The sequence below is a fragment of the Chaetomium strumarium genome (assembly GCF_033439665.1).
Source record: "Chaetomium strumarium strain CBS 333.67 chromosome Unknown B0T15scaffold_5, whole genome shotgun sequence".
NCBI lineage: Eukaryota > Fungi > Ascomycota > Sordariomycetes > Sordariales > Chaetomiaceae > Chaetomium > Chaetomium strumarium.
This window is the reverse complement of record NW_026944433.1, coordinates 726225-744347: the sequence shown is the minus strand read 5'-3', so window position 1 is coordinate 744347 and position 18123 is coordinate 726225. Positions and strand designations below refer to the sequence as shown.

General features: G+C 54.3%; 7 protein-coding genes across 7 annotated transcripts; 2 read left to right on the top strand and 5 right to left on the bottom strand.

The window, feature by feature from the left end:
* Positions 1-5618: 5618 nt before the first annotated feature.
* On the bottom strand, positions 5619-7341 carry B0T15DRAFT_229542 (Alpha/Beta hydrolase protein). Its single transcript, XM_062862930.1, has 2 exons — positions 6679-7341; positions 5619-6600 (listed from the first exon to the last, which is right to left on the bottom strand). The coding sequence occupies exons 1-2, from the start codon at positions 7203-7205 to the stop codon at positions 6048-6050; spliced, it is 1080 nt and encodes a 359-aa protein (XP_062719872.1). The 5' UTR covers positions 7206-7341; the 3' UTR covers positions 5619-6047.
* A 432-nt stretch (positions 7342-7773) lies between these two features.
* Positions 7774-9825, top strand: B0T15DRAFT_229600 (lariat debranching enzyme, C-terminal domain-containing protein). Its single transcript, XM_062862932.1, has 2 exons — positions 7774-7957; positions 8013-9825. The coding sequence occupies exons 1-2, from the start codon at positions 7901-7903 to the stop codon at positions 9690-9692; spliced, it is 1737 nt and encodes a 578-aa protein (XP_062719871.1). The 5' UTR covers positions 7774-7900; the 3' UTR covers positions 9693-9825.
* Positions 9826-10202: 377 nt separating this feature from the next.
* On the bottom strand, positions 10203-11123 carry B0T15DRAFT_229549 (BTB/POZ protein). The gene is made up of 3 exons (XM_062862931.1): positions 10931-11123; positions 10678-10869; positions 10203-10409 (listed from the first exon to the last, which is right to left on the bottom strand). The coding sequence occupies exons 2-3, from the start codon at positions 10830-10832 to the stop codon at positions 10241-10243; spliced, it is 324 nt and encodes a 107-aa protein (XP_062719870.1). The 5' UTR covers positions 10833-10869; positions 10931-11123; the 3' UTR covers positions 10203-10240.
* A 591-nt stretch (positions 11124-11714) lies between these two features.
* B0T15DRAFT_229470 (P-loop containing nucleoside triphosphate hydrolase protein) lies at positions 11715-13057 on the top strand. Its single transcript, XM_062862929.1, has 3 exons — positions 11715-12086; positions 12202-12405; positions 12470-13057. The coding sequence occupies exons 1-3, from the start codon at positions 11808-11810 to the stop codon at positions 12881-12883; spliced, it is 897 nt and encodes a 298-aa protein (XP_062719869.1). The 5' UTR covers positions 11715-11807; the 3' UTR covers positions 12884-13057.
* Positions 13058-13617: 560 nt separating this feature from the next.
* Positions 13618-14277, bottom strand: B0T15DRAFT_535477 (DASH complex subunit Dad1-domain-containing protein). The gene is made up of 3 exons (XM_062869499.1): positions 14111-14277; positions 13987-14049; positions 13618-13927 (listed from the first exon to the last, which is right to left on the bottom strand). The coding sequence occupies exons 1-3, from the start codon at positions 14204-14206 to the stop codon at positions 13772-13774; spliced, it is 315 nt and encodes a 104-aa protein (XP_062719868.1). The 5' UTR covers positions 14207-14277; the 3' UTR covers positions 13618-13771.
* A 1019-nt stretch (positions 14278-15296) lies between these two features.
* Positions 15297-15882, bottom strand: B0T15DRAFT_512284 (Prefoldin subunit-domain-containing protein; the record flags this gene model as incomplete). Its single annotated transcript, XM_062867970.1, has 4 exons — positions 15297-15489; positions 15546-15613; positions 15671-15802; positions 15865-15882. The coding sequence occupies 4 exons, from the start codon at positions 15880-15882 to the stop codon at positions 15297-15299; spliced, it is 411 nt and encodes a 136-aa protein (XP_062719867.1).
* A 1205-nt stretch (positions 15883-17087) lies between these two features.
* Positions 17088-18056, bottom strand: B0T15DRAFT_229428 (uncharacterized protein). Its single transcript, XM_062862928.1, has 2 exons — positions 17423-18056; positions 17088-17354 (listed from the first exon to the last, which is right to left on the bottom strand). Exons 1-2 carry the CDS (start codon positions 17836-17838, stop codon positions 17198-17200), a joined length of 573 nt encoding a protein of 190 aa, XP_062719866.1. The 5' UTR covers positions 17839-18056; the 3' UTR covers positions 17088-17197.
* Positions 18057-18123: the final 67 nt, after the last annotated feature.

The following is an 18123-nucleotide window of genomic DNA, read 5'->3' as shown; positions in this document are numbered from 1 at the left end:
TGCGCAAATTTTAGTTCGAGACCATCGGAGGCACAGTGCCTACGCGGCGGCTCTACACAATGGCACTGCGGTTTATCATTGAAGGCAGTCCAGCATTTCGCCGATGCCCAACTGTGTGTCTGATGACTTTTGGCCCCCAATATCAAAAGGGGCCTCTCCCCGGAAATCAAACGCAGATCGAACCCACCGGGTAAGTGGGGCCAGAGACAAGCACCTTTGTGGCATGCATATGTACACTATAGCTAGATCGGTGCCGATTACGGAGACAGAGCCGAGTTACACTAACCCCGTCGCTCTGCAACTCGTCGGTGTGCGTGGGCCTCCCATCTCAACAGCTCAGCGAGTCTCGCTTCCAGTAGCGTGAATCGGAGGGGCTTGAAAGGGAACCCTCCCCCCCCCCTCCCCCCACAAAAGACACCAAGCCCATCGAAGGATAGCGTCACGTCTCACTAGACAATGTGCGGAGAGAAACTATGGGTTGCAGCACGTTACCCAAGAGACCTACATCTCTTTGGTGACTTGGTCCAATACTGCGCGTTCCCATCACACACCAAGCTGACAAATACAGACAACAAGCTCCTACAACCTACTGCTCTCTCCTCTCAGGAAAGCAAGGCTCCCGACCTTACTTCACTTGCGTGTCTCACCGGGGAAAATCTGGTGGTTCCTCAGCTGCTCGCTACGGGATGCTCAGATGGGCCTAATCTTGGACCAGGCAGCTGAATCCCAAGGCGTTTCTGCACATCCAGGATAAGAATCATATCGTGGTGAAGTCATCTCAAGACCGGCTAGTTGCACTTCCGATCAATACTCGAAGCAGACTCGGAAGCTCGGGAATCGAGCTGGAAATGCAGCTGCCCGAGAGGGTTCGTCGCTTAGATGGCGTATGCTCGACGCTTCCTTTGCCGCGTATTCGTCGATAATGTTTCTCCTGAACCCCGGGCTGTGAAACATTGTGGCTGCCAGAGCGGCCCGTCGCGTCCTCACGGATGGCCATTCCGCTTCTGTCTCTTTCTTCTGATTCTGTTCTCCGGCTTTCAGCAGCCCGGATCCCGGGGGCTATGGCTAGCACCGACGCCGAGTGGCGTGTGCTGTGAACCTTAGTGAGGAGACAATGCCCTTGCTCGATAGACAAGAGGGATATCGACACACCTGCACTTTGCCCTGGCCCCATCTCAGGGCATCTTCGAGCAGCAACATTTGGCCGCGCGATGTCCGGAGAGTACGACCATAGCCCTGATGGACCGCGAGTGACACAGGCTTTGTTGGCCGGGCGCAGCATCGAGCGGTGAGCAATGAGATGCAGGTACCCTGGTGAATATTGACGCCCCCGGTCTTTACCCGTTAGAGGACAATCCGGGTCCATCGGAGGCTTTCCCAGTCTACGAAAGCGTAGAGTTCGGACAGCTGAGCAACTGGCAGCTGGCAACGGAGATTCGGGCATCCCTTCAAACGCATCCATCCACGCGGCAATAGATGGACGATGGGGCACGCCCTTAAGTGACGGTGGTTCTCTTTATGGAAGACAACGAGGGATGGCATGAGGGGTGTTGAAGCGCCGGGCCGTCCAGGAAAGAGTCAGATGCGCCAACCGGTTCCGGGGAAAGCTTGGTCGGGCTCCGATGGCCAGTTGTGCCCATCGGACTCGGAGACGAGGACATGACCGTAGAGAAGCTCTGCGTTTCTCTAGAAGGGCATTCTTCGTGAGTATTCGCGCATACGAGGTAAGCCAAGATCTCCTGAGGCTCTGCGGCAACGATGAACTTACATGATGCCTTAGCTATACCGAGAGACAGAGCCTCACAGGCTGCTACTTACTCCTGGAGGACGCCGATAGCCCTTGTGTGGCCCGGAGGAAATGGCTTGCTCAAGCTGGGGCGACCCTCTGCAGGCCTTCGCATCCCCGGTGATGTTGGGCCAACGTTAAAGTCCACGAGCCGCACTCGCTAGCCAAGTCGCATGCGCAGACGAAGCTTCAGACTACTATTCCCCTTCCTACTCTGCAGGCTACGTATCTTGAATGGTTCGTCCAATCCGGGTCTTCGTCCTGCGTCCGGGATAGGGACAGGGGCTGGCAAGGAGGTTCCGGTCCCGGCCGTTAGGATGGACTGTGCCTTCCTACCAGCTTTCCCCCTTCAGCCCGGGACCTGATCCAGCGATCTAGATCCTGATCGATAAGGGATATTGGTCGTACTTGTGTGGGCACTCGAGGATGAGGAGTTTTTGGCTATGCAAGGTACTACTAGTATTTGGTCTTTCCGTCATGACTGGGGTCAAGACAAGCACCCCCGGAATTCAGCTCACAAGGGCTATTCTGTTAGCCTCGGTCAACACAGGCTTCTAGAGATTCCAGCACCATCGGACTTCGACGTGCGCCAGTGGAGGGGCTGTGGAAAACAGCCATGGATGCGCAGTGCATCTGGTACTATGAGCTTCTTTCTCGGAAGGACTGCCTGACGTCCTTTAGACGGTACAGACAAAACGTTGGTACAGATAGTAAGTTAGATACCCTTCAATCTACTCTGTCCGCCAAAGAGAATGACGAACAGTGGCCAGAAAGCATTTGCGCTGCATAAGCCAAACAGAGATACTCTTCTTCAGAGCAGCAATCAGACACATCTCGCTAACACTCCTTAGTGTAACCACATGAGATTCGTTAAGAAGGGACTGATGAATGGAGTCTGGGGTCCCGCCGCTCCCGCTCCCCGCCCTCTCCAATCCCGGCCCGCGGAGGTCCGGCCGGCTTGGAAGGGAGGGTTACACACGGTTCTCATCAGTCAGGATTTCCTATCTAGTCTTACGGGAGGTTAGCGGATGTACCTATGCTACAGACGTGGCCGGAAGAGAAGCCCCTTGCTAACCCACGCTTTCGGCAGCAGCACATCGGCAAAGCGCTTGTCCCTCGTGAACAGCTCGTTGCTCTTTTTCTTTACACGGCCCGAACCCTCCTCGGCAGCCCACGGAGGTTTTGGAGGGGTTGAGTTACTGAGATGTTGTCTTCCACGTGTAGCTGTCAGATGGCTCGGCGCTTTTTCTCTCGCTGACTGCGACAATACTCCATTACATGAACACTTTCACACTGGACTACCTATGATGCTGCTGCCTTCGCCTTCCGAACTTGCCGGGAGACACAAGCTAGCCGGGCATCCCTAATCCAGTCCATGCCTTGTGAGATGGCAACGTGGCTCGCTACGGTTCTGGTATCCAAACAGGCAAACAGGGGGTAGTGTTAGGTTGTAGGAACTACTACCTGCTGCAGGAGCGTTCAGCTGGCAACTATCCAGCAAGCTAACTATATATCGTTAATAAGAGACAGCGGTGTTCGAGAACCATGGGACTGTCGGCATCGCGTAGTCCCTTGGCGCTGTCAAAGGGTGCCAAGCATGACTATCTACCTATCTGGGAGTCCGCTTGTCAGGACCTCCCCTAATAAGGCCCGATCTCTGTCAAAGAGTTGACTGCCAGGGAAGGGTTCAAGGGGGGTACATACTACAAACGTAAGCCTGAAGCATATAAGCGGGACAACCACACCCGAATAAGACACAAGCAGCGAGACGACGCTAACTACTAGTAGCGCTAATTAGCTCGGAAACAGGATGACAGCGACCAGGTCCTAAAGGCTAAACCACGCAGTACCTACATCTACTAAGAAGCGATGGGCACGACCTTCCCATTCAGGTACAAGTACACACAATACCGGGGATAGCTTGTGCGTGTTGACCGCGCAGAGCCGTAAGGGACCTGCTCTTGAAGAATACTTACGTGGTACTTTTTGCAAGTACGAACACGCTGGTCAAGAAGTTTAATCCTGCTCGGTGGCAGACAAGTAAGCAACAAGCGGACGCGGCCCGGACAAAGAACGCCTACCTAGACACTCGGGCGAGAGATACAATACTTCACCGAGTCCGAAGCATCTCATTCTTCGGTGGGAAGGAGCCGGGCGACTCGGCCCTGCCGTCCCCGGCGGTGTTGGAAAGAGGAAAAAAAAAGGATTTGGACCGAGGCCTCCGAAGAGATGAGATTTCGAGTCTCGCGCAACTTACGATTTCTTCAGTTCCTTTCTGGTTTGTGTGTGTGGGACCCGTTGTGATTTTAGGATAAATAATAAGACCCTGTTAACTTGGGAAGTGTGCTCGATTCGGGAGTTGCATAGGTATGCCATGCAGCCGGAAATGGAGGCGTGCAGCGGGAAGCGGGCGAGGAAGAAAGTGAAAAAAAGAGAGTTGCCAGTGACAACTTCTCTTGTGACAAGATGGAGATGCATATGCAGATGCAGATGCTCTCCTGCAGGTGCGTGCTTGGGAACCAGCCTGAGATGCCCCTGAACACACACACGTTTCAAAGTTCAAACTTTCCCTCAGGAGAAGGGGTTGTGTTGTTGGTGAATGACTAGAACTAAAATGACAATAGCTGCAGCGCCCTTTTCTTTAGCTGCCGTTCGTGCATCCACACTAGGTACTGTGTAGGTATGTACTCCGTATGCAGCGCCATGTGTGATGTTGAACAGTAGCGTACCTCTGAAGTGCGTTAGCGAAACACGGGATGTGTGCCCGACTTGGGCGAGCTGCATAGCGTAGTGTTCTGGAAGCAGTTGGGTATCCGCGACGAATTGGAAGCTCGCCAAGACAGAGCCGGTGTGATGTCTTGACCGGAGTCACAGACGGGAACGAGATGGGCGATGCCTCCCCCGGGGGCCTTACCTAGGTTGTCCCCGCACCTGTCTGGACTCTGGCTACCTAAAGAGGTCCTTGAGAAGGTATAATCTTGGTAAGCGGTTCTGTTTTAGCAGTCTAGCGATACCAGTGTTTGAGCTCAGAAGTGCTGCACTGCAATTCTGTCCGTCGAGATGTGTTTCATGTCTCAAGTGGCTCTCTCTGCCGCCGGGGCTATCACTATCCGGTGCTGTAATGGTTGTTACTTGTGTGGAAATGGTTGTCCTGAGGGCGGCAGAGTTGGGTCATTGTGATATGATGTGACGTGATGTTGTCTCTCCTAAACGAGGCCATCGGTCCCAAGGTGGAAATCTGGAATCTTCGATCGAGTACTTTTGATTGCTGTAGTTCTCGAGATACTACACCAGTTTCCTGGTCTGAAGCGGAAATAAATGCCTCGACTACAACTCAGTCGAAAGACTTGCTATGCCTTCGTAAGCAAGCTGAACTGTCAACAAGTGCTGTCTCTACAGCTTAGTACCGGAACAGGTGATTAAGGATCGCCTTACACCTAATGTACAAACAGGAGCTATACGACAATGATGTGTATTAGGTCGGCAGGGGCAACTGACCACTACTGAGCTACGCGCTGCGTTACCTTACTGAATGTCGAACTATCTAGGGAACTAACTCTCACAAAACACAGCCCCTGAATTCTCGGTGAGATTGCTTAGAGCTAGCTCACATACTGAAGAGTTGGGATATTTCTGACGGGATCTGATAATATGGAGCTTCAAGAGAGAATGGTTCTGCTGACAAGATGCAGCTCACACGGTGTTTTCCTACCTTGTTGGTGCTAAGGCGTACCTCAAACGACTGAAGACGCTAAGGAGAAGGCCATGGTGTAGCTAGTCTCTTCCAGGGTTTGTGGGCGTTGTTGGTGTGAAGCTCACATTCTCCCCTTAGAGCTCTAAACACGGAGTATCCTTCCAAGACATACACCTGCGGCTCTGAGAGCGTGAACCTACGAGGCGCTGGCGGAAACGTTAACGCAGATAAGGACTCGGCTGCGAGGGTTGCTGCGTAGTCTCTCAACGGTGCTGTCTTGTGATCGACGACGGCAACATATGCATATGCCGCCGTTCTTCCGTCTCCAACACTCGACTCAGGCTTTGCTTGAATCACACGACGGAGTCGGCATCGGATCTGTCCCCCACAATGCTCTTTGACCAGTGGATAGGTATCTATTCATAACATAACCAATACTGGCGGTAATAACCAAACCTCCTGATATCAATCCAAACGCCAGAACCCGAGAAAAGTTGAGATGTTTCGTTTCGATTCATACAACGCTAGGCGTGACATGCCCGCGTCCAACTCGGAATTCTTGGAGCATCACAACTGCTCATAGAAGTCTAGGAGCTTCTTGGCACCGAGCTCCCAAGTGATATCGTTCTGTAGGTGGTGCCCAGCTCGAGGAACGACGCAATACCTCACGCCCAGGCCGCTGTCGTCTAGCCCACCTTCCCCAGGGAGGGACTTGACCCCATCTTCCTCGCCGTCAAGCTTCTTTTGCTGGACCATGTCGCGGTACGTCTTGCGGTACGTCTCTGCGAGGTCTTCCATGATGGGCAGCCTCATGATCTTGTCGACCTCGCCGCTTAGCACTAGGATACCCTGCCTGCTGCTGCCCCAGCTGGAGATCTGCCCGACGACTTTTTGGTAGTGGATAAATGGCTTCATCATGCCCAGTGCCCAGATGAAGCTCTCATACGGAGCGGCTCTCTCCTGGAACTTCTCGACGTAGGCATCCGACATCTCCGGGTTGAAGAAGGCCCTCTTGGTGAAGGCCGGGTGGGAGAGCGGCGAGTTCGGATGCCAGAGGTGGAAGATCATCCTGGGGATGAACCAGCGATCCAGAGCGTACCAGCTGTCGTATACCCGTTGCCTATAGCAGTGCGTCAGTACTACTCATGTACACCACGTCCTCCACCTCGGATGAATAAGGTGGGCAGGTAAAACTTACGACCCGAACCCGGGCACGGCGGCCACAAGCGCCAGTCCCTTCACCTTCGCCTCCTGCTCCGAGAGGATCATCTGGGACAGCCCGCCGCCGCTCGAGTGTCCAACGAGGACGACCTCCTTCCCTCCCTCGCGCTCCTGCACCCAGCGCAGGCCGGCAAGGACATCATCCGCTAGGTGGTGCTTGGTGGTCGCATACACCATGCGTAGGAAGGACGGATAGTAGCTCCCGCCGTGGCCGCGCATCGACACGGCGTAGCAGGGGATGCCGCGGGCAGCGAAGTACTCGAGGTACTCCAGCCATACCCAGGCACCGCCCATGCCTCCGTGGACAAAGAATAGGGGCGCAGCATTGGACCGCTGTGTTGTTGCTGTTGCTGTTGCTGATGAGCGCTGGGGGTTCCCGCGCAGCACCTCGATCTTGCCGCCGGGCGTGTCGACGAAGTGGCGTTCGATCCCGTCCGGCAGCGTGGGTAAGGGCGCGGTTGGGCGGCGCCAGCGAAGCCATCTGAAGGTGAAGTTTTTGAACATTTTTAGGAGTCTCTTCTTCTTGGCAGTTGATGTCGTTCGATCGAGTCAAGTGTCACTCAGTGAGACAAGTGCAGGGGGGCTGAGCTGAGGTTGGCGAGATTCTGTCACAAGCAGCCGGATCGAGAAGACGAGTTGGGGTTCTCAAGAACAAAGACATCTTCCAGGCTGTCTATCCTGGCTTGTCTTTATATCCCCTACATTCCTGAGATGTTTGCAAGCCTCCGAATTGAACCGCAGCTGAGGCGGAAATTTTAGGGTGTGACTCCTTGCTGATGCCGCAAACGGCAAAGGGCCTTTCGTATGCGGCTCTTGGCTGTGCGCATCAGGCATTGACTGCGAGAACAGAGCAAACCGGATCCAGAACGCCATACACGGTGCGATTGGGCGACTTGAGAAGACGTGGAGGCCCTCCATTGTACTCGAGCTCTGGTAAAGGATGAGACGCAAACTTTGAAGGCTCAAGGCGATTGCAATGGCTCACTCAAAGGGGTCTCGAGGTCAATTGCATTGCCCTGCTCCAATCGCAGCGACAAAATTTCGGCCTCTCCAAGGGGCGCACTTGCCTCATTCATCAACAAGCGGCTCAACGTACGTTCGTCTCCACCGTCATTGCTCGACGCTTGAGGGCATCCAAATGACCTGAGGATATTTCTCATAAAGAAAATACAGGTCCTCAAAAATCTTCACCGAACGGGATGGCTTCAAGCGGTGCGCACGAAGTTAGCGGTGTTCGTATCGCCGTGGAAGGCTGTGTAAGCAAAATAAATAGGATGGCCCCTGCATTGACCAGCTGCTGACCATATCCAGGGACACGGCACACTCAACGCCATCTATGCTGCCGTCGACAGGTCATGCAAAGAACGCCAATGGGATGGCGTCGACCTGCTCATTATCGGCGGCGACTTCCAGGCCGTCCGCAATGCCGCCGACCTCAACGTCATGTCGGTGCCGCCGAAGTACCGACAGCTCGGCGACTTCCACGAGTATTACAGCGGGGCCCGCAAGGCACCCTATCTGACCGTCTTCGTGGCCGGTAACCACGAGGCCTCGTCCCACCTCTGGGAGCTCTACTACGGTGGCTGGGTTGCTCCCAACATCTACTACATGGGCGCGGCCAATGTGCTCCGCCTGGGCCCGCTGCGCATCGCCGGCATGAGCGGGATCTGGAAGGGCTTCGACTACAAGAAGCCGCATCACGAGCGCCTGCCATTCAACGCCGACGACGTCAAGAGCTTCTACCATGTGCGCGAGATCGACGTGCGCAAGCTCCTGCAGCTGCGCACCCAGGTGGACATCTGCATCAGCCACGACTGGCCGCGCGCCATCGAGAAACACGGGAACCAGAGGAGCCTGTTCAAGAAGAAGCCCGACTTCGAGCGCGAGTCCCGCGACGGCACACTAGGGAATCCGGCCGCCGAGTATGTCCTCGACAGGCTGCGGCCGCGGTTCTGGTTCTCGGCGCATCTGCACTGCAAGTTCGCGGCGATCAAAGTCTTTGCGCCATCAGAGCCCTCAGGGGCAGAGGCCGCAGAAGCCTCGCAACCGGTCCCTGAGCCTGCTGCAGAGCCGGTCCCAGTCGCCAACCCGGAGGAAATCGACCTCGGTCTGGAGGACGACGAAGACAACGCGGGGGGTGAGGCTCCAGCAGCTGACACAGCCGAACCAACCGTGAACCCCGCTGTTGAAGAAGATCCCGCCACCACAACAGAGGACCTGCGCGCCCAACTCCCCGCCGCCTTCGCCAAACCGGCCCAAGTACGACAACCACATGTCCCCCGTCCCGTCCCAGGCCAACCTGTCCCCCCAGGAATCACCAACACGACCACCCGCTTCCTGGCGCTCGACAAGTGCCTCCCAGGCCGTAAATTCCTCCAGCTCCTCGAGATCCCCTTCTCCTCCTCCTCCTCAGAAGAAGAAGAAGGAGGAGGAGGAGGAAAACTCACCCGCCCGCTCCGTCTGCAGTACGACCCGGAATGGCTCTCCATCCTGCGCGTCTTCCACCCACTCCTCAAAATAGGCGACCGCACCGCACAGACCGAACCCGACCAGGGCGAAGCGCACTACCTGCCCCTGATCGAGGCCGAGCGGCGCTGGGTCGAAGAGAACGTCGTCGCCAAGGGGCCGGTGAGCCTCGACGTACCCCTGAGCTTTGAGCCGACCGCCCCTCCCCACAGGCCCGGCGTGGATGCAGAACGGGTGGACGAGCAGCCGCTGGAGTGGACGAACCCCCAGACGACGGTGTTCTGTGAGATGTTGGGGCTGGAGAACCACTGGCATGCTAGCGAGGAGGAGAGGAAGGCGAGGCGGGAAATGGGCCCTGCGCCGGCTGAGTTTGGCGGTGGCGGTTGGGGCGGGCAGCGCGGAGGGGGATGGGGATGGAGAGGAGGTGGAAGGGGTGGTGGTAGGGGCCGAGGAGGACGAGCGGGAAGGGGCGGTGGCGGTGGTGGGAGAGGAAGGGGTAGAGGAGGCAGAGGAGGGAGGTGGTAGGGGGGGCTTTCATCGATCGTTCAATACTATTCATGTGATCGAGGTTGAGGTTAAGGCGTAAGGTCATAATTTGGTCTGATCTGGTACGGTTATTGTGAAGTGTCAACCTTATTATTTCCTTTTTTTTCTACATGTCTCCTTTCGAATAAAAGCGAGAGCTCAACGGGTTCAATGAGCCAGGCAGATCGCGGAGGACTATTGTCCATCTTCCATCTATTTTAGACGTCGTGCCCATGGGGAGCGAGAGCTAGACGCATATGCTAAGATGGGAGGCAGAGATCAATCACGGGCAGCGCACAACAAGAGGGACGAGGAGGCTCAAACATTTGCCTGCTCGTTGAGGCCAGAATATGAGGAGCTTCCGGTTCAACCACGGACCGCTCCAACACTTCCTCAAGCCGGGAAGCGTTCCATTACCGAAACCGTTCCCTGTAACGCCATACCATACCCAGATCCTTTAACCGTACCGTAGCAGACGCCATAGTCGCAATAGCATGGCAGATGCCCTCGTAAAATGCCTTGTCGAAAATGCACTTCGGAAACATCGCTCACGTCCAGTCTCTCAAGCCTGTCGCGGGTTCTAGATTCAAGTAGTTGGCCGCCATCAGCAGCTCCAGGCACAGCTCGACGGGGATCTCCATGTCGGGCACCTCCTCCTTGTCCCGGTTGCGGTACCAGTAGTGGAAATAGTCTACCACCTTCTCAAGAATGACACCGCTATCCGATTCTAAGTTAGCAATCTTGTTTCTCGGCTGTCCTCATGTGGCAGAGGGAAGGCGGGGGAAGGGGAGCTGTGCGGTCAGATCAAGTGTAGACGACGCTCATGCAGTCCTTGTCTCTGGCCCCCCCTTGGCCGTCGTGAACGTGCCGGGAGGAGAGCGGTCTGTCAGAAAGAACACAGCGAATATTTTCGGATCATCATCATTTTGCAGCGGAAGTCTGATGAATGAAAGTATGGTGGTGGCGGTGATGATGAGGGACCTACTCGATCTCAGGGAAGCAGCACCGGCCCGTCCGCGCCTCGATGAACTGGCTCCGCAGCATGCCCTTGATGGTCGGGCTGACGAGGGCCGCTTCGCGCAGGACGACGAACTCGAAGCCGTCTCGCGAAACGAGCGTGATGTACTTGCTGTCCGCCATGGTTGTGTCCCTTGGCTAGGTGCCTAGGGTGAAGAATCTTCAACCCGGGAGAAAAGTTTGCACACGCCGGCAACTGGCCGTAGATGAGGGAGTAAAACCTTGTTTTGGGACAAAGATTGTGTAATCCCGAACTAGGTGTTCGTCATCTTAGACAAAACCAGAGGAATCCTGAATCTTTGGTGGGAGCTTGGGTCCAGTGTCTTGGACTCCAAACACGCCACAAACACGGTGGAAGAAAACTTGGACTTCACTTTGCGAAGGTGAGAACTTTGCGCGATGCCCAAAATCGCACTAGCCATAGCGAACCAAGGCAGCTGAAAATCCACAGCGGGGCTGTGACGGTGGGGCAGTACGCGGGTACTTGGCTGGCTACGTAGGGCTGGCGCTTGTAAACGCTTCGTGTATTGGCGAGAGAGGAGAACGGCTACAGAAAGTAATGGTTTTAAAAAGTTATCCGGTAACCTCAACAACTGAACTATTGACAACCCAACATTGCGAATCAGTTTGAAGAAGCGCAAGGGATGAAAACCTACCCCGCTTCATCCAGCGCTGGAAACTGTTCTGCCTTGATTCAGATTGCCCTGGACTGCAGTGGGTCCCTGCCATTTTTAGCGCCGGGGTTGTGCATTAGGCGATCAGAGCAACGGTTGCCCAGCCGACCGTTTACTTCCCGCAAGTTGCAGTTGGTCGGTTTCTCATCACCACACGATTCCCTCGAACAACGCAGCACTGCAGAGAACCTCGGATCAACAACTTACATCACACCTCGCATCACGCACGTCAATTGACTCGGGAGCAGACTAACTCGACACATCATCCTGGCGGGGCGGGGAGATCAGCTTTGCATCGATTGCGGGTGCCTTTCACTGAGTCAACAAAGAAAACAGGCGGCCTCGACCTCGGTGGCTTATCATCCAAATTCCACCTCCGAAACAAACATCCGATCATTGCCTACCTGACCTTTTTTTACACACCATGGCGTCATACCAGTATCGCAACTCGACCTACATGCACGAGCGGCATGACAGCAATGCTTCGCGGCGGCCTGACTCCCAGAGGCGAGACACGCGCGGCACAAGGTCAAGCGACGGCACAGTCAGCACAATGATGAGCACCAACTCGAGTGGCAGGGAATCTTCGGCCACGGCCATGACAGAGGGCCCCGCCTACTCCAAGAAGATTGTCGTAGTTGGCGACGGCGGCTGCGGGAAGACGTGCCTGCTTATCAGCTACAGTCAAGGATACTTTCCAGAGGTGAGTGTCGATGTTTTCTGCTCAGTTATGCTTGGGTGCCCTAGTGTATCTCTACGTATACTTTTTCATTCCAACCTGTGCATCGGAATCGAGACCCTGACCGCTTTTCCACCAGAAATACGTCCCAACCGTCTTCGAAAACTATATCACCTATCCCATACACCCTCCCACCGGTAAGACGGTGGAGCTGGCGCTGTGGGATACGGCCGGGCAGGAGGAGTACGACCGACTACGTCCGCTCTCCTACCCAGAAACCGACTTGATCTTTGTGTGCTTCGCCATCGACTGTCCGAACTCGCTGGAGAATGTTATGGACAAGGTTTGTCTTCCTTCCCTCCATCGCCCCGTGTCGACCTTGACTGGTATTAATTGTTCGTCTTCAGTGGTACCCCGAAGTGCTGCATTTCTGCCCCTACACCCCGCTAATCCTGGTCGGGCTGAAATCCGACCTGCGCTACAAGAAGACGTGCATCGACATGCTCAAGACACAGGGCCTCACGCCAGTAACCACCGAGCAAGGGCTGGCGGTGGCCAAGAAGATGGGCGCGCAGTACATGGAGTGCAGCAGCAAGGAGATGAAGGGCGTCGAGGAGGTGTTCGAGCGCGCCATCCTCACCGTTGTGGCTAACGACCGCAAGACGCTCGAGGCCGAGGCGGCCGCCAACGGTGGCCGGAACAGCAGTCTCGGGAGGAGAGGGAGCGTGGGCAACGCCCTGCAAGGCGGGATAACGTTTGGGAGCGACGGCGTGCCCATTCCGATTGTTAAGAAGAAGAAGAGAAAGTGCGGTGTGCTCTAAAAAGGGGGGGGAAGGGACCGAGGTTTTTAAACCTTGTCGGCCTGGCGATGCGAAGAACTCACCCAACTACTACAGCAAAACCAAGGCAGTTGGGGGGTGGATCATGATCTTTTACTCATTGCATGCGATGATGCCCGACACGACATGCGCTGCTGTCATTTTTTCTTTTCTTATTCTTCTTGCATGTCCACGCTTTTCCTTTTTCATTCTGTCATGACCTTACCGATAGCAATGGCGAGGCATACAAAGCGGGCGATTGACTTCTGGGACACTTTTTTTTCTTATTTCCGCTCTTCTAACTGTTTTATCTTATTGTTGTGACTGAGAACCGGAACGATGGACGATGGATGATGGAGCGTGGGTTGGGGAAGGGATGGATGATGATGCTGACGGGTTGGGGAAGAGATAACTGGAAACTGATGTATTACTGGAGTATAACTTCTCTTCGTGAACACTGCTATAGGGTTTTAGAAGGGATGCGATACCCCCCTAGGGATGGATGGATGAGACAGGACGGGGGGCGAGGCATGGGGGAAGTGGACGTTCGCCTGGATGAAGGCGGGGAGAGTTTGGATGGGCTTGTCGAGGTCTCGGGCTCTGCAACACCAATGCGGGTATTGTTCCTTGGGACCGTTTATGACTTGCGCAGCAGGGTCTCACTGAGTTTCCCATCGTTCGTGCCTATTGATTAGGGGTAGGGAAGCATCTGAATTGAAACGATATTAAACCATGTGTGTTACTTGTGAATCAGCCTTCCGAGCCGAACATGTGATTGCCTTGTTTTTGGGTATCATTTTCGTAACCGTTCTATGTCTTCTTCTATCACGACGTGATCGCTCGGAACCCACCATTTCCCAAATAACGCCTACCTCTCCCAACCTTTTCCGCTCAAGACTTCTCGTCTTCCTCGTTCTTGGTCTGATCACCCTCGTCATGCCCATCACCCTGCTCCTCCTGCTTGGTATTGCCCTCTTCGGGATCCTGGGCCATGACATTCTCAAACTGTGACCACAACGCCTCTACCGACGAGAACTCATTGCCCACCTTATGTCTCTGTCAGCTCATGAGATGGAACGGGAGAATTTGTACGGGCAACTACGGACAGCAATAACCGCCTCAAGAGACCGGTTCAGCTTGTTGATGTTGGCCAGGACATGCTCAAAGCTCTGCGGATCGTTAGCACTGGTCGGTTCGTCTTTTACACATCCCTCGCCGAGGCCTTCTCACCATGGCAATCTCCCCTATTAACGCCTCCCTCTGCTGCTCAAAATAGGTCTTCTCCCTTGTGCCGGCCACGGAGGCCGACCGCTGGTGTGAAGCCATGATTATTTCTTGGCTAAGCTGAGGCTTGCTTAAGTGGAACGCGACACGGGCTCGAAGGATTGGCGTCGCGGTGCGAGAGATGTCGTGGGGCACTGACTCAGCTCACTTGCCCCGCGTTATACAAGCTAGAACCCTAACCCTTCATCGTTGCTGTGGCAACGCTTCAAGTTTCTTCCTCCCCTACCTCTGCCTTGACCGATTGCCCGGGCATGTTTGAGATTGATTAAAGGGACTGCTGACTCAGATTCTGTCAAAATCAAATCAGCTGATGAGGGGTAAAGCAGATGCTTGAAGATTTTTCTCACGTCATCGGCATCGTCCCTCGGGAAATAGCTACTCAGGTTTGTTTGGCTCTGGATATAGTTATGGGGGTCGCTGACAACAGCGATAACCGGAGTTATTAGCGAATTTGTGTACGGAGTACTCGGCGCAGCACCTAGATTCGTATCTGATCCAATCGGACAACATTGTTTCCGATACCGCCTGCCGAGTATCAAGACCAGGATCGTTAGCTTCCATCAGTCCCGGACTCAGCTTCCGTCTATCTGCTCGTCCGCCCGGCATCTTCCTCGAAACACTTGTGTACTAGTAGTTTGAAGCAGGCTGATCCATTGCTCCGCAAGTGGGAAAAGTTGTGAGTTGTAAGACCCCGGTCGGAAAGCCGAACAACTCTTGACTCGGACGCATGAATTTGCGACAACTGAACGCCGGTGGGAACAGAGCATGCTGCTACAATACAACTACTAATAGGTACTCATTGCGGCAACATACCATTGTTCCGGGTGCTGGTCTGGTCTCGGTGGCCATGCTGGTTCGTCCGGTAGACTCTCAATGGAAGGCAGTAGGTTGTGATTGTTGGCGGACGAATCGCTCACCCGATAGTAGTAAATCCGAAGCGGCAAGGTGCGGTATTAAGGTGGCGTAGACGGACTTGGTTCGTTACTGTTCAATACGTGAACCCTGTGCCTCCTCGAATGTTCGCAAACCACCTGCAAGACTGGAGCCTTGCCATTATACTCCGTACACCACCACCATCCTCTCACATGTCGACCTTGTTCATCGGATGCGTCATGGCGGTCCATTTATGTCATCATGTCTCGAGATTGATGGTTTTCCCGAATCTGGCATACAGCTCGACCTTTAGTTGCGTCATCTCCTCGCGGATGCTCTCTAGCTTGTCCTCAAGCGCCCCGATTTCTTCTTCTATCCTTGCCGTAGAGGAGCCAAGCATCTCCTGCGCCTTCTCGAGGGAGACATGGAAGAAAGCGTCGCCGATTTTGTAGCTGCGGGGTGCTTAGCATGTTTTCTCAATGTATCCTTCCCTATCGGTGTCACTCACGGGACGGTTTCCTCCTCGTCAGCCAATTCCAACTCGGTAGTGATATCGTCGAGCTCCTCCTTCTCTTTCTGCATTCCAGAATTAGCTACCCAGCTCGCCCAGCGTCATCCGTGCGGCTCCCTCACATTTTTGGCCTTCAGTTCTTCGACTATTGTCAACTCATGTTGGTGCAGACGGCTGAACTTGTTGATCTTGTCCTGGTCCTCGCGGCGCACCTCGATTTCGTCGCCCATCGCATCCTCCTCCTCCTTCGTCAACTGCAAAACGGAGCTGTCAGCTGGTTCTCGACTGCGTCAAGATCAAAACAAATTGGGCGCACCATTCGACGGCTCATCATCTTGCCGTTTTCTGATCGAAAACTGTGCCCAACAATACCTAACCCTCTAGTTGTTGTGCGATCACGGGCTTGAGCAACCACAGCTCTCAACTGGCCGAACTTTGGCGGGGATCTAAAGCTTAGTCGGCAAAGGTGTCAACCCTAACCCTTCGAAACCTCCCGCGGCAGGAAGTTTCCAGGGCTGGGCACGTGCTGGGGTTGTGTGCCATATGCAAGGGTAGCTCATTTACGGAAGCCGATAGTGAACCAGTATATACGCTCACACCGACCGTAGCACGGTCTGACGGACCTCCTCGGCCTTCAGGTCCTAGCTGGACACGGAGCCAAGATGATGCAGGAGTTCGACCTCTCTGGCAGCGGCCGCGAAGGGGTCGTCATGCTGGATGCTGAAGATACAAAGATTGACAAGGTCTAGTCTATCGGGTCACGGGGTGGTCCGCCGACACCGATACGACAGGCGTCAGCGAACTCAAAGGCAACGACGTCCACTCTCCTATGCAAAACGGAAACCATAAGATTTTCCAAGATTCCAAATTGACTGACGATAAGAACCTCATCGACGTGCTGAAACGTGAGGAGATCGTCAACTAAGGCTGGCGTCCCATGCGCACGGCTGACCAACGTTCGACCTTGGAGGGTTTCAGGGCGGCAATGGCCGAAAAGAGTACCTAACTTAGGAAATTAGGATAGGAAACAGCTCTCAAATCCGAATTCTGTCTGTCATTGTCGATACGATGCTCGCAGATTCGATATTATTATGCATCTCCTAGTTCACTTGCCAAGAACGTGCTGCCGGCCCTTCCTCCCCTATGGTACCATTCTTCCTCCGTAGTATATCAGTGCCGGCTTTAGTTGACAGGGAAGCTGAGCCGTAGCCGTGAACGCCTAGGGAGCGATCTTTAGACCTAAAATGAGGCCGTCGAGTATTTTAATAGAGGTATTATTCGTACCCCCAACTCCTACTACTCCCTTGCGTCCAGGCTTGTACGAGATGCCATACCGGAGGAACGATCCAGCTAGTCTCGCAAGCCGAATTAACTCCATCTTATATTGGTACACCCCACCGACCATTTCGCAGAAAACCCTCCAGAATTGATCCTGTAGGTACTCAGCAGTGCCATGAAAAACCCATCCGTTAGGTGTTAGGTAGCCAAGGATGCTGTCCAGCGCATAAAGAGCGAAGCCGAACGGCTGGATGCTTGCCTCGGCCCAGTCGACGATTCCCGTAATCTCGCCGGTCCTGGGGTCGGCGAGGATGTTTCTCTCGTTGAGGTCGCCGTGCGTTAGGACCAATGGATACTCCCAAAGAAGAGAGTTAGGAGGTTTTCCTGAACTTGGCTGACAGTTTTTTTTGGAAGCGTGGGGGGAGGTTGCTGCACAGGTCATTGAAGCTGGAGCAGCAGCATTCAAAGCAGGTAGAAATAGTATTCGGATCCGGTCGGCTGCTCTTCAGCCAGGATTGCGCAAAGAACCTATATGTTTTGATTATTGGTATTATTAGCGGGTTTGAAGTGTAGAAGAAGTCATAATATCCGCGAACCTCGCCAGGCTGTGCACAGTGGCCAGCTGGTGATCCAGTTCGTCGCCCAGCATAGAGAAGGAGATGTTGAAATAGCTGTCTCCTGCGAGCATGTCCATTGAGTATATTAGCAGCGCCGGTGATGAGCCAATCGTCCCACGGTAGCTACAGCCAGCCACGAAGCCTGGATGAATGGTTTGGACTGTCGCTAGCATTTGTGTATCCAGCGGTGAGTCCGGTTCTCGGAATTGGACGATGACCGTGTCATTCGCTGCCGCCACGGTGTAACTATATACGCCCTGGACTGGAATAGGTTTAACCGGCCCACCGAAAGTGGCGTTGGCAAATGCGTCGCATTGACTCCTCGTCGTGCACGCTCCCGCCTTCGAGAAGAAATCGGAGATGGACTCCTCAAGTTTGCCGTCGACAGATGTCATTATGGAGTATGGGAGAGGGACGCAGCGATGGGACTTTGATGGTGCTTGGTGATCCTCGGCTCGTGAATGAAGGTACCTGTCTCGGTTGGAGAATGCGACACGATGTTGAAAAAGAAGATCACGTGCAGCGCACAGGTCAAGCAGAGGTCTGTTGGATTGGCAGGTTAAACTTCTCGAAGGTATACGGAATATCGTTGGCTACGATAGGCGTTCTAATCCTTATACTAGAACGCCTATTAAATTCGCAGCGTAGCTTTAAGGTAGAGTCGTTCAAATAGGTAACGT

Coding starts and splice junctions, on each gene's coding strand:
- B0T15DRAFT_229542 (XM_062862930.1), bottom strand. CDS start 7,205: ATGTTCAAAAACTTCACCTTCAGATGGCTTCGCTGGCGCCGCCCAACC. Junction 6,601..6,678: donor GCCGTGCCCGGGTTCGGGTC/GTAAGTTTTACC, acceptor GCACTGCTATAG/GCAACGGGTATACGACAGCT.
- B0T15DRAFT_229600 (XM_062862932.1), top strand. CDS start 7,901: ATGGCTTCAAGCGGTGCGCACGAAGTTAGCGGTGTTCGTATCGCCGTG. Junction 7,958..8,012: donor GTATCGCCGTGGAAGGCTGT/GTAAGCAAAATA, acceptor GACCATATCCAG/GGACACGGCACACTCAACGC.
- B0T15DRAFT_229549 (XM_062862931.1), bottom strand. CDS start 10,832: ATGGCGGACAGCAAGTACATCACGCTCGTTTCGCGAGACGGCTTCGAG. Junction 10,410..10,677: donor TGCTGCTTCCCTGAGATCGA/GTAGGTCCCTCA, acceptor AGAATCGGATAG/CGGTGTCATTCTTGAGAAGG.
- B0T15DRAFT_229470 (XM_062862929.1), top strand. CDS start 11,808: ATGGCGTCATACCAGTATCGCAACTCGACCTACATGCACGAGCGGCAT. Junction 12,087..12,201: donor GTCAAGGATACTTTCCAGAG/GTGAGTGTCGAT, acceptor CTTTTCCACCAG/AAATACGTCCCAACCGTCTT. Junction 12,406..12,469: donor TGGAGAATGTTATGGACAAG/GTTTGTCTTCCT, acceptor GTTCGTCTTCAG/TGGTACCCCGAAGTGCTGCA.
- B0T15DRAFT_535477 (XM_062869499.1), bottom strand. CDS start 14,206: ATGGCTTCACACCAGCGGTCGGCCTCCGTGGCCGGCACAAGGGAGAAG. Junction 14,050..14,110: donor TAATAGGGGAGATTGCCATG/GTGAGAAGGCCT, acceptor AACGATCCGCAG/AGCTTTGAGCATGTCCTGGC. Junction 13,928..13,986: donor CTCTTGAGGCGGTTATTGCT/GTCCGTAGTTGC, acceptor CAGAGACATAAG/GTGGGCAATGAGTTCTCGTC.
- B0T15DRAFT_229428 (XM_062862928.1), bottom strand. CDS start 17,838: ATGACATCTGTCGACGGCAAACTTGAGGAGTCCATCTCCGATTTCTTC. Junction 17,355..17,422: donor ACTGTGCACAGCCTGGCGAG/GTTCGCGGATAT, acceptor CAAAACATATAG/GTTCTTTGCGCAATCCTGGC.